At 50.9% G+C, this 13,380-nt stretch overlaps 1 protein-coding gene across 1 annotated transcript; it reads left to right on the forward strand.

Moving 5' to 3' along the window:
• Positions 1 to 331: 331 nt before the first annotated feature.
• On the forward strand, positions 332 to 12,655 carry KIF3B (kinesin family member 3B). Its single transcript, XM_057432243.1, has 9 exons — positions 332 to 398; positions 4,589 to 6,027; positions 6,594 to 6,695; positions 7,205 to 7,327; positions 7,431 to 7,549; positions 7,776 to 7,889; positions 8,405 to 8,510; positions 8,709 to 8,887; positions 9,143 to 12,655. Exons 2-9 carry the CDS (start codon positions 4,645 to 4,647, stop codon positions 9,234 to 9,236), a joined length of 2,220 nt encoding a protein of 739 aa, XP_057288226.1. The 5' UTR covers positions 332 to 398; positions 4,589 to 4,644; the 3' UTR covers positions 9,237 to 12,655.
• The last annotated feature ends 725 nt before the right edge of the window (positions 12,656 to 13,380 follow it).

Below are 13,380 nucleotides of genomic sequence, written 5' to 3' on the forward strand. Positions count from 1 at the left end.
AGCCGGGGCCGCCCTTCCACGTGCTGGGGGGGGGGAGACCAGGGTTCCAAGGGAAAATATTTGGGGTTTTTTAGATTAAAAAAAGAAAAGGGTATTTTTTGTACCAATAAAGCCTTGATTTTGTATTCACTGCTGTGCCCCGCACTTCCTCCACCCGCCGGGCTGGTACCGGGGGGGATTCCGGGGGTGAAGTCAGTCCCTTTGTCCCGGTCCCTTTGTCCCGGCTCCATCCGGGCCCGGAGGGAGGCGGCGCCCGGGGCCGGTCGCTAGGGAAGGGGCGGCGTGGGGGCGGCAGCGCGTGTTGCTAAGGAAGTGCGTCAGAGCCGGGGGCGGAGCCGCGCCGCCGCTTCCGGCGCGGCGGGAGGAGGCGGCCGAGCGGCTCCATGGTGACGGCGCAGGTGAGTCCGGCCCGGCCCGGCCCGGCCCGTGTCGGGGAGCGGCGGGGCCCGCCCCGAGCAGCCGCCGTGTCCCGGTGTGTCGCGGCTGCGGCAGCCCCGCCCGCCCGCTGCCGAGCGGCCGCCGCTGTGCGCTCGGCCTCGCGGGAGGCGGCGGGGCCTGCCCGTTGCCGGGCTGCCTGGGGCGAGGCCGCGGGCGGGTGGTCCCTGGTGTCTGCGCCCAGCATGGGCTTGGCCCGCGGTCCCCCACGCTGGGGCTGGGTGTCCGGGTGCCGCCGGGGCCCTGTCTTGCTTTGCCCGCTGTGGCGGCCGTGGGTGATGCTCGGGTGAACCGGTAACCGGGCACGGACTCGGGGATCCGGTACCGCCCCCGCCGCCCCCCGGGGCAGGGCGCACCCGTGGGTGCAGCACCGAGGTGACCGCGGGCACTGAGTGAAATCAGGGCGGCTGCAGCAGCAGCAGCGGGGGGTCTGGGGTGTGCTGGGCAGGGAGGGGAGAGGGGAACAGCAGTGGAAGAGGCGGCTGCTGGGGAAGGAGTAAGACACAAGCGGTGAAGGCAGGACATCGTGAACCCGAATATGTGCAAGGTTTAAACTGCAAGAAATGCAACAGAGCTGTTGAAGGGGTACCCGGGGATGTGCAGGGACGGGAGGGGAGGGTTTAGGTACCGCACTGTAGAAATCTGCCAGGGTTCTTCCAGTGGAACCAGGGAACAGGGGCCTCAGGAGGCAGGAGGGTGAGTGAGGGGTGGCTGGGGTGAGTGCAGTGTGCCTGGGGCATGGCCAGCTCAGCCAGACGTGACACAGTTACCCCTGCTTACCTCCGGGTGTGGCAGGGTTTGGTGTTCCAGGCACGACCTTGTGACTTGTGCTTTCATTTCTGTCCATCCTCTCTTGGTCATCTGGAGCACGTCTTCAGATGCATTCATCTCAGGCTTGACCTTGACTCAGGGACCTGGCTCAGGTTGCTTTAGGCTGGAGTAATGTCCTGAGCAAAGTCCTCTCCCCATAGCAGAGGAGCAGATGGCCCAGTGGCCATCCCAGCTCCACTGCCCGTTCCTGTCCGGCTGTGCCAGGCAGCTCCAACCTTGGAGTTTCTGGGGAATACGAACATCACCGACTAATTGGGTTCATTTTCCAGTTACCCAGTTGTGTGAGTCTTAGAAGAAACAGCATTTGTTGTGCTTCCAGGAGACTTCACAGCAGTAGCTACGATAATTGGAGGTGGTTCCTCATGGCTTGTTCTGAAACCAGCCCAAATCAGGAAGATAAGTTCTTTGTGACTATAAAAAGGTACTTACACGTGCAATGGGGAAAGGAGTTAGAGGATTAGCAAGCTCACGTTGATGAGATGTAATACCCAGAAGAACAGCAAATTCACAGTGCAAGTTTTGTTCCATGTACTCCTGTCCAGAACCAGTCTGGCTGAGGACTAATGGTTCTGATCATTTAGGGTTGGTCACAGTTGATTATAAAAGTGGTGCTGTTCATCAAAACTGTATTTTGGGTATTAATAACATAAAATAAATGAAGGCTCTGCTCTGCAGAATTGATGCCTAATTGAGTATTTGCCAATGCACATAAATGAAGCAGGGTTGTTACGGGAGCTTGTCCTATAAAATTGTCTCTTGTGCACGGGAGCTGCAGGAATATCTCCAGTAGATACAGAAGGAGAAATGTGTGTTTGTGTGTTCAGCCACTTGTGCTGAGTAGAGGGGGAGCTGCTCTTTGTGATTCTGTAAGACTTGTTCCCATTCCACGTGTCCTTTTTGTGCTGGTGTTCTGGAATATGTGTTCCTTGTGGAGCAGACAGCACAGTCACTCTTATTTGGGGCTGGAAATTGGGGAGCAAATGTTTGTATTCCATAGCAATCCAAAATTCCAGTAGTGGTTTGAATTCACTGGGCAGGTTGTGAAGTGCTGCTTCTAGATGATTGTCCTATTTGGTCAGTTCAGTGCGTGTGCCTCGTCTTCCTCCTGATAGCTACTATGCTGTTCCTGGGAATAATGAGGAGCCAGGCGCTTCCCCTCACAAACCATGGAAATTCCAAAGGCCCCAGTGAGGTTTCTGGACAATTCTGAAGCGTGTTTATGTGTTATTCTCACATTGGGTTTTGTAGTACAGGCTGGCAGTTGGATCTTGGGCCAGAAATGTTACGTTTCCTTTCCCAGTGCTCCAGCTCTGCTCCTGGAGTCCTCTGCCCCCTTTCTGGAGAAGCTCCTGAGATGTGCAGTTACTGAGTAAAGAACAAGTAGACAAAATCCACAGGTAGTAGAACAGTGAGAATGTCCTGAGGAGGCTGGAGCTGATGCCTGCCCTGGGGTTCAGGGTATGTTGGTCTCACATTAGTTCCACTTGGGAGAAGCATGTTGGAGATCTCCCTGAAAGATAATTTGGAAAGGAATTAGAAATCCCGTGGCATTCCACAAGCTGTGCCGCTCGGATCTTCCTTGCAGTCGCTTTAGCAGGAGCAGTCTTTGTGTTCTCTTGTAAATGGCAGCTGCTTGTGCTAATGGCTGGGGGAGGCAACAGCGTGTACCCAGAGTCAGGAAGGACTCGGATCTGTGAGCTGGGTTTATGCAACCTGAATTTAGATGGATGCTGAATTCTGTAAACCTGATCTAGTGGGAACTCTGGAGCAGGAGCCTGGGGTGTTTCAGTAGGTGCTTGGACAGAGCTGGCTTTGGTGGGAAACCCTGGTAAAAGTCTATTGCCAGAGGCAAAAATAACAGCAGAGATCTGTGAGAGGAGTTGTGCTTGAAATAGCTAAAGCAGCCTTGGTTGTCTTGACTTCCCCTGTAACAACAGGAGCACAAGGAGGACTGAGATGGACACTCATGCTCCATTGCAGGATCCTTTCACAGAGGGCAGCCCCATCCCAGAAAGAGGAATGTGAGCTCCAAGGCCTGAGGCTTTATGGAATTCTTATAAGAAGTGGTATGAAAGGAGCTTAAACTCACCTTCAGAAGGGCAAATCCTGGCAGGTGTCTGCCTCAAGATCCTCTGGTTACTTGAGCATTAGATGAAGCATAATGTAGGTGACTCCACCTTCATAGCTTTTCCTCCTGCTCCCTGCTGAACACAGGCAGGAATGCTGCTCCCTGCTGAACGCAGGCGGGAATGCTGCTGCCTGGAGTAAGCGTGCAGGCGCTGCTGGAGAAAAAAATACAAATGAAAGGTCAGCATTGACTGGCAAGTTTGGAATTGGAACAGACAGATGAGGAGTTGTGGGGCTGCGGGTGCGCTGACAGCAGGCAGCCAGCGTTGGGGCACAGGGCCACAGTGATATCAGTGTCTCTGTTACAACTCTTTTCATTCGATTCTGCACAGAAAGGAAAGGTGACGTCAGTTTTCCCAAGTGTGGAAATGCAGAATATCCAGGGAATGTGATGCCTGGAAGTGGGCAAACCATTTAATGATTTTATCTTGGATCCTCACAGTTGCTGCATTAAAGATGTGCTATTCTGTAAGCAGCTTCTAGAAAGCGACTTTAAAGTGTAATGCACAAGAGGAAAAAGCATTTGAATGGCATCCCAGGAGCCACTATCAGTTAAGAAAACCCAGGATGAATTTAAACCTCCTGGGTCAGGATGGTCCTGGTGACACATCACACGTGAGGGGATTGTAGTATAAATGTCTCAAAATATGGGAAGGTTTTGTCAGTACCTGGGAGGTGCAAGAAGAGGCAACTCCTCTGGAGTTTTGGTAGGTAGGTGAAGCACTGAAAGCACCTGACTGATCCCCTTCCAAGAGCCTGAGCAGTATGGACAGAGCAAGCCTGTACTAGGTATTCAAACCAGCAGATTTAAACCCAAAAGCCTGACAGCAAAGCAAATGAACAGCAAAGTATTATAGTATTTTTACAAGTAATAAATACGTTATTTTGAGAAATCATTTAAAAAGCATTATGACTTTTCAAGGGGAAAGGAAAGGATCTCTACCAACTGTGAAGGTGTGATTTGATGATTTTTTGGAGCAGAGCTTGTAGGAATGATGCCATTCACTGGACAGGCTGTGGTAGAACAATTCTGTCTCAGTTCAGGGCTCTTTACAGTTTCCATGTTGTACATTGATTTTATTGTTCAAAAACCCTCACAACCTAATGAATGCAAAATGCTGCTCGAATAGATGAGTTGAATCTTTTCCTTTGTGGAAAATCAGAACTGCCCTCATGTATTCCTGCTTTGTTCCAGGTTTCTGGCCTGGGATCTTCCGCCGGTCAGGCCCCATCAGGCACAGCCCTGCTGCCATGTCGAAGCTGAAGAGCTCCGAGTCCGTGAGGGTGGTGGTGCGATGTCGGCCGATGAACAGCAAGGAGAAGACAGCCTCATATGAAAGAGTTGTTAACGTGGACGTCAAGCTAGGGCAGGTCTCGGTGAAGAATCCACGGGGAACAGCTCATGAACTGCCTAAAACCTTCACCTTCGATGCTGTGTATGACTGGAACTCCAAACAGGTCGAGCTCTACGATGAGACCTTCAGACCTCTGGTGGACTCTGTCCTGCAAGGATTTAATGGGACAATCTTTGCCTATGGGCAGACTGGCACAGGGAAAACGTACACGATGGAAGGGGTGCGGGGTGATCCTGAAAAAAGAGGGGTCATCCCCAACTCCTTCGATCACATCTTCACCCACATCTCTAGATCCCAAAATCAGCAATACCTAGTGAGGGCGTCTTACCTGGAGATCTACCAGGAAGAAATCAGAGACTTGTTGTCAAAGGATCAGTCCAAGCGGCTGGAGTTAAAGGAGAGGCCAGACACGGGTGTGTACGTCAAGGACCTGTCCTCCTTCGTCACGAAAAGCGTCAAAGAGATCGAGCACGTGATGAACGTGGGGAACCAGAACCGCTCGGTGGGAGCCACCAACATGAACGAGCACAGCTCCCGCTCCCACGCCATTTTCGTCATCACCATCGAGTGCAGCGAGCTGGGACTTGATGGGGAGAACCACATCCGGGTGGGGAAGCTCAATCTGGTCGACCTCGCGGGCAGCGAGCGGCAGGCGAAGACCGGAGCCCAGGGGGAAAGGTTGAAGGAAGCCACCAAGATCAATCTCTCTCTCTCAGCTTTGGGCAATGTTATCTCTGCCCTAGTAGATGGCAAAAGCACTCACATTCCGTACCGGGACTCGAAGCTGACGAGATTGCTTCAAGACTCCTTAGGTGGCAATGCCAAAACGGTGATGGTAGCCAATATAGGCCCTGCCTCTTACAATGTAGAGGAGACTCTGACGACGCTGAGGTATGCCAATCGTGCCAAGAACATCAAGAACAAGCCACGAGTGAATGAGGATCCCAAGGATGCTCTGCTGCGGGAGTTCCAGGAAGAGATCGCTCGACTCAAGGCACAGTTGGAAAAACGGTCTATTGGCAAAAGAAAGAGGAGGGAGAGGAGGAGAGAAGGTGGGGAAGAGGAGGAAGACACCGAAGAGGGTGAAGATGAAGGCGATGACAAAGATGACTATTGGAGGGAGCAACAGGAAAAGCTGGAGATTGAGAAGAAAGCCATAGTTGAGGATCACAGCTTGGTGGCAGAGGAAAAGATGAGGCTGCTGAAAGAGAAGGAGAAGAAAATGGAGGACCTGAGGCGAGAGAAGGAAGCCACAGAAATGCTGAGTGCTAAAATCAAGGTAGAGCTCTCCCTTGTCACGCTTACTGAAAGCCATTTGTTTAGGCTGTGGGGAGAATGGAGGGTTTCCCAATTTGGAAAGATATTTCCCAAGTTTCCAGGGTAGAGATTTGTGTCTGGATTGGAAGGTTTTAAAACAAACTATTTCTAGCCTGAAATTGAAAGTTCCACCATTAATTACACATTTCCATATTCATGAGCCGTTTCATTGTTCTTCTGTGCTGATCTTGTAGGATCTTTAGCAGTCAGCAGAGTGGAATGAGATGATGTGCCTTTTCACGAGCTGTAGCATACAAAATGCTTCAGTGTCACAGATCAGTAACAAGATCTTCACAGGAGAGCACAGGGTTTGGTTCTCCAGCCTTTGCTTTGCCACACGTTGCAGCAGTGCTCCATTCTAAGCAGTTACAGATTCCTTAATCCCACAGCTTGATGGGAATTTTAAGCAATAGTGATTGTTGTAGCAGCTGCCTTGAAAGAGAACGTTGAGGGAGGGAGCTGCCCCGAGGAGTGGGTTCCATTCTGTGGTCACGGAGAGCAGCCTCTGACCTTGGTTCTCCCTTTCAGGCCATGGAAAGCAAGCTTCTGGTGGGAGGGAAAAACATTGTGGATCACACAAACGAACAGCAGAAAATCCTGGAACAGAAACGACAGGAAATTGCAGAGCAGGTACGAGGAAGAACAGTGGTTGTTTCGTATCAAAAGCCTCAGGCAGAACTTCTCTAAAACATGTTGTCAGGAGAAATGGTAAGAACATTTTCCCAGGGTGAACCCTAAAATTGATTCAATGGCAATAGTTTATTGCAGAGAAGGGGGAAGGGCTCGTGCCCTGTTTGTCAGTGTATGAAAAGAAGGTTTGTAATAGTTTCCTTCAAGTGCAATGACCAGTACAAATGGCTAAAAATAAGAAAAGAATCTAAACATGATGTTTGATTTTTTTGATTGAAGCTTGAGCACTTATTCACCTGATTTTAGCAGCGAAATAAGGACAAAGGAGAGTTAATGCTTCTGGTATTTCTAAGGCAAGAGATAGGAAGAACCAGAAGCTAAAGCAAGAGCCCTGGAGCCCAGGGAAGTAAAACCTGGTTTATTGCTGTGGTTTAGTGCTGGTTTCATGTGTGTCCCCCAGAGGTGACAGTGTGATTGTGGTGTTTAATGTCGTGTGTCACGTTCTTCAGAAACGTCGGGAGCGAGAAATCCAGCAGCAGATGGAAAGTCGGGATGAGGAAACACTGGAGCTGAAGGAGACCTATAGTTCTCTTCAGCAAGAGGTGGACATAAAGACCAAAAAGCTCAAAAAGGTAAAAGAAAATGATTCCCTGGGTCAGGAATAAAGTCAGCTTGTGTGTGAAGGTGAAAGGAATGTTGACAAGTGATGACTTTGGCTGTTGTTGTCCATTGCAGTTGTTTTCCAAGCTGCAAGCTGTGAAGGCAGAGATCCATGATCTCCAAGAAGAGCACATCAAGGAGCGCCAGGAACTGGAACAGACCCAGAATGAACTTACCAGGGAACTGAAGCTTAAGTAAGTCCCATCATTGCCTGCTGTTACCTGTAACAGAGGTGGTTTCTTTGGGTGGGGAGTGGAGGGACTGCATTGCACATGTTTGTGGAACAAGATTTAAATGAGAGAAACCCAAACCATTCCTCCTTTTCCAGGGCTGTATTAAATCAGGGGGAGAGGAGCAGTGGAGAAACTCATCTGCTAATCATGTTTCTTGCGCTCTGCTTGTTTTTATGGCTGTGTGTAGGCACCTCATTATTGAAAATTTTATTCCCTTGGAAGAAAAGAACAAGATCATGAACAGATCATTCTTTGATGAAGAGGAAGACCAGTGGAAACTGCATCCCATAACCCGGCTGGAGTGAGTGCACTTCTGGTCTTGTCTTGGGATGGAATTCTAGGCCATAGAAAACCCTCTATACATGAAGAACAAGGTACCCCAGTGGGGAGGGATCAAATCAGGATTTAAACTGGCCCTCTATAAAGTTCCTAGCAGTGAATTCCCATCACATTTCTTTCCTGGTTTAGGCAGGAAAGCTCTCAAAAATAATCATAATTATTATGATGAGAGCTGTGGCTACATCCTGCCTCTCTACACAGCAAGTTCTCTACAGCAAATATAGAAAGCTGGGTGCAGCTGAGTGCACCTGCAGCCTGTGTAGTAAAAATACATAGAAATCCTCCCCTGGGAGCAGATTACACAGGATGAGACCTGACCTTGTTCTCTCTGTAGAGCTGTGCCTGCAAGTGCAGCCCAGGTCGTTTCTGCTCTCAAAACTTACTTCTGTGTGGAGTTTGCAGATGTTTTAGCTCATAATCTCCATGAGGAGCCTTTGGCTTTGGTGTGTAATAGACCGAATGTCTGGTTTTCTCTAGTAACCAGCAGATGATGAAAAGACCAGTATCTGCTGTCGGATACAAAAGGCCACTGAGCCAATACGCCAGAACGTCCATGATGATTCGTCCCGAGGCGCGGTACAGGGTAAGTCCAGATGTGGTTACAACCTTCATGTGTTCACCCTCCTCATGAGGGGAATGGGAATGTCAGAATGGGAATGTTAGTTTTTATACGGGATGTACATTTGTACGGTGTTGAAGTACTTCAGGATAAGCTTCTGGAGGGAAAAGAAACAGTTTGTCTGAAAACATGCAGACTTTGACTGTGCTTTCACTGTCTCAGGCAGAGAACATCGTGTTGCTGGAACTGGACATGCCCAACCGAACAACGAGAGACTATGAGGGGCCAGCCATCGCTCCCAAAGTTCAGGCAGCTCTAGAAGCAGCTCTGCAGGATGAGGATGAGATACAGGTGGATGCTTCAAGCTTTGAGAGCACTTCCAATAAAAAATCAAAACCCAGGTGAGTTGGACTCTCACAAGCAGGCTGACGGGAGCAGAGCACAGGTACGGTTGCTGTTTGTCAGCACTGCTCATCAGTGAAGTGAAGGCTCAGGTGCAGAGCAGAGAAAGGGATGCAGGACAGAAGAGAAAGCTGAGGCTGATTAGAGAATAAATGCAGTAAAAAAGAAAATCAGCTTTTGGACGAGTTTTTTTGACAAGTGACAGGTGACATTGTTGGGGCTTTTTTCTTATTTTTTCATTTTGATTTCTTCAGGCCTAAAACTGGAAGGAGATCGGGGGGACCCTCGTCAGCAGGGCCCCACAGTTCTCAGCTGTACCCACAGTCCCGGGGGCTGGTTCCCAAGTAAAACCAGCAGTTCCTCTCCAGGGCACGAACTGCTTTTGCCTTCTGAGAGCAGAGACAAGTACAGACTGCAGAGAACTCCCAGGCAGCCTCCAGCCCCCTCCCCTGGAGATGTCCTCTGCTGCTAAACTGACTTGTGCCATTCTAGGGGCACTGAGCCTTGCAGGAAGATCTGTGCTTGCAATTCGGCTTTTGGCCTCTGTGGGAAACAGACTTTAGTTAGGAAATCAGAACTGCATGAGGTACGTTAAAGTGTATTAGAAGCAATGGGAAGCATGTGGATCACCTCACAGCATCACCATCTCTCCTCCTGCACTCGCTCTCTTGCTGCACTGGGCTTTTTTGCTGTTGGGCAATAAGAAGAGTTGAAAGTCATCTCAACAGAAGCACCAGAGCTCCATAGTGAGAACCAAAGGAGTCTAAAAAGCAGAGGATCTGTTCAAATTTGACGAGGTGCTTAGTTTTTCCATCTTCCTGCTTGAAAGACTGGCATCATCATTTGGGGTTAAGCAGCAGGTCTGGCCAGGGGGGTTGGCAGCGCTCAGCCTGTGCTCACCACCAGATGGCTGTGCCTCCCTTAGAGCTGTAGGACAAAAAAGGGGTCTTAAAAGCAACTTTGTGCTCTCTAGAAGGGAAGCAGTAGAAACTGAAGTCCCTTCCTTGTTTACAGACATAAGTAAGAGCTCCTCTAAACTGACCTCCTGCAGACCTCACCCCTACCAACAGGAACCACCTTGTCAGAGAACACATCTGCACACCAGTGCCAGCTTCGCAGCTCTTCCTCTCTCTTGCCTCCATCCATACCCCTGGCATTTGAAACCTGTGTCCATATGAAGTCTCTAAGCTGCGGGGTGACAAACAGCCATTTTCTCACGTCTCCCACATGAAATATCTCTTCATGGGAAATGTAGCACTGGCTCAGAGCTGGCTTCCAGCAGGCTCATGGAGCTGACTCTGCTCTTCCCAGCGAGCTGGGCAGAGCACCGAGATGTGGAGCTGCCTTTGAGCGCACTCTCCTTGTAAGTACAGTCCCTTCTCTTGGTGCCCAAGGAGGTTCAGCGTTCAGTACCTCTTGTGCCTCACCTACTCCATGTTAGCAGCTTTGCCTTTGCACCTCCCAGCCCATGCAGAGCCCACTGGGAGCAAAAGCACAAGTCTGGGTATTGGAATCTGGTACCAATTCCAGGGGTTTTACTTTGGAAACAAGGGAGGGAGAACTCCTGCTGTTGACGGTCTCTTTGCAAAGCTGCCCTATGACTAAAGCAGGCTCCTGTGGTGCTGCAGGCTCGTGGCAGAGTCGAGGGAGGTGCAGCTGCCACACTAAGGAGAGTTAAGGTGTCCCTGTCTAGTGTCTCACAGCTCATGTGTAAGTTTTAGTTCACTGTATAGTGCGACTTGGGATGTTGCTTTTTCTGGTTGCTGTTGGCTGTCATTCTACGAACGCATTTACCCATTTCCTCTCCCTGACTGATGACTTCCTCCAGACTGACACGTGCGAGTGTACGAGGACTTGCCTGGTTTTAGCCATGCTCTGAGGTGTGGGCTCTGCCTCGTGTGCTGGGTGTCTACTGAGCCGCTTCACCCGGGCTGCAGAGCCCCCGGGGCAGAAGGACCAAACGCTCAGCACAGCTCACCTCGCATCCTGCGGGCATGGTGCCTCGGTGAGCTGCCCCCCTGTAACACTGCTTGGATTTGTGGAGTGCTTTTCTGGACCTCAGGATTAATATGTATATTAGTTTTGGTGGAAGAAAGAGGAGTTTGCTTGTAATTGTGAGAGCAGGCATCTGACAAATGGCTTTCAATATGGAAACCTGACAGAATCTTCCTTTTTATAAAGCACTGTTTATGTACAGGGCCTTTTATCTGGCTCTTGCTGCATAATGTAATGTCACCTTCTTTTCCCTCTCCTCCCTCTTTCTCTCCAGCACATCCTCATCTGTGCTTGGACATTTTAAAAGATGATTGTATGATGTAAGTGCTCAGAGGATGAAACAAAGGGGTCCAAAACCTGAAATAGCAACAAAATACATAACCATGTGCATGTACATACCTGTGTACATGTATGTTTTATGTGACTCATGGATACCCAGGCACATCTGTGCCTGCACATGCGCACACACTTCCTCAGTTGCTGCTTTTCCATGGGGAATTCTGTATTCAACTCACATGCTGGAAACTCCGCTCGTGGCAGGGCCGGGTCAGTGGAAATGGCAGTGCAAACCCCACTGGTCTGTTGTAGTGTTTAGCTGGTTGGTACGTCAGACAGGCTCTGCTTTTAATTCTGTAGAAATTCATTAGCAAGGATGGGAAAAGAATAAACCTGGATATTTAGTCACTGTATTTAACTTGAGGCTGGGGCTGGAGGTTTGGTTAGTGTGTTCATGGGCAGATCCTCACACGAGCTTTTACTCTCATTCTGATGGACTTGCCCTCACCCTTCTCTGTGTGGGTGCCCCTCAGTGGCACTGACACCGCAATAGAGACATTGTCTTAAGCTGCAGGGAACATGCTGAGCTCTGGGTTGAAGTTTGTAAGAAGCATTCCTGAGCGTTTGCCCCTCTCCGGGTGTCATCTGAACCATCTGGGCTTCCTGCAGCTTAACGGCCAAAGGCAGGAAATCAGCTGCCTTGTGGAAGAGGCCCTCGGCCACTCTGCGCCCTCCATTTCTTCATAGGAATGTTTCACATCCTCCTCTTTGCTCTGATCTGTAGGATGGGATCTTTTTTAAACAGCACCACGGAGGAGTCCGCCCATGACTCTGGGCGCAGGCACCATGTCACGGTGAGGCATAGGAATTAAAGCACTTTCTTAAAGTCCTTTATGTAGCTCTAAAGCCTTTTTAAAGCATTTGCATGCTGCTCGAACTCCCTAAATCACACACGTCCGTCCAGCAGCTCAGGCTGGCAGATCAGAGCTGTGCTCAGTGGGGTTTTAGGTGTCAGTCTGCCTTTGCTGAGCACTGAGTGCTGCAGGGTTTCAGTGAGACACCTGCAAACCTGGATCCGTCCTCTCCTCCCTCTGTGTAAGGCTTTCAATGGCTCAGAGCGACTCCTGGGGCTGTTTCTGCTGTGTTCAAGCACAGATTGGAACAGTTAACCTGCAAACCGTGTGACTGATGTGGAAATAGAACTGCAGCGAGAACACGGGTCCTGCCTGTGCTGTGCCTGTGGTCCAAGCGCCGTCTCCAGCCCTTCTCACCCTGAAGCAGGAGCCGCAGGCAGTGTCCATGTGAGAACTCCCAGCTCCCTGGAGATCCGCCCATCTCCACCTCCTTTAGGTGATCTGTAGACAACCTGTCAATAGTTCTGTCCATAGTTTTACAGCTTGTATTTATTTGTATCATCTCTTTTGTCTAGGAATGTAAAGTGAGCCTAAGATACAACGTGTAATAAAAGTCAATGAGATTTATTGCATCTATCAAAACGCGGCAGTTGTTCATTCTGAGTTTGTGAGCAATGGCAGAGCTCAGTGACTCACAGTCACCTCGGGGTCTGACTTCATGGCTTGCAAAGCCTGTGGTATTTTTCTTCCAAAAAGTAAGTATTTGGGCCATCTACATGATTATTATTAATGGCGCTGAAGGAACTCCCAGCAACCGGCGTCCTCCACCCAGGCAAGGCCGGCTCCGTGTGGAGAAGCAGCTGCAGGGCATAACCGGGGTCCTGAAAGGCGACCGGGGACCGACCCCATCTTCCTCCCCGCGGCGGCGGGAGCCCGGCTGCGTGACAACCCCCGCTTTAACGGAGCCCGCTCCGCGGGGCCCGGGCGGTGCCGCTCCTCCGGCCCCTGCCCGGGAAATGGGGCCCCGCGGCTGTGAGGGGAGGCCGCGGCCGGTCCCAGCATGCCGCGCGGCGTGCGCGGAGCCCGCCGGGAGCTGTAGTCCACAGAGAGAACGAGGCTTTGGTGCTGGCGGAGCCGCGGACTACAACTCCCAGCAACCCTTGCGGTTTGTTCGGGTCCAGGGGTTCGCTGCCCCGGGTGCTCCCCGCAGCCCGGCTGGGGCAGGGCGGGCGCCGCTCGCTGTGGGGACGGGGCCGTTCCCTTCCGTTCAGCCGCCGCTAAGGCTCAATGGGGGGAACCGGCGGCCCGGCCCGGCCCGGCCCGCGGGCACTGCTGCCAACAGCAGGTCCCGGTTTAACGCCCGGGGA

Source organism: Pezoporus wallicus, unplaced genomic scaffold, assembly GCF_028554395.1.
Source record: "Pezoporus wallicus isolate ANWC-B61680 ecotype Strahan unplaced genomic scaffold, APGP_CSIRO_Pwel_v1 contig_12500, whole genome shotgun sequence".
NCBI classification, from domain to species: Eukaryota; Metazoa; Chordata; class Aves; order Psittaciformes; family Psittacidae; genus Pezoporus; species Pezoporus wallicus.

What these genes read in the sequence shown, in the direction of transcription:
- KIF3B (XM_057432243.1), top strand. Translation starts at nt 4,645, where the DNA reads ATGTCGAAGCTGAAGAGCTCCGAGTCCGTGAGGGTGGTGGTGCGATGT. An exon ending in CATCCCATAACCCGGCTGGA is followed by an intron (nt 7,890 to 8,404) that starts GTGAGTGCACTT and finishes GGTTTTCTCTAG; the next exon opens with TAACCAGCAGATGATGAAAA. An exon ending in AATAAAAAATCAAAACCCAG is followed by an intron (nt 8,888 to 9,142) that starts GTGAGTTGGACT and finishes TGATTTCTTCAG; the next exon opens with GCCTAAAACTGGAAGGAGAT.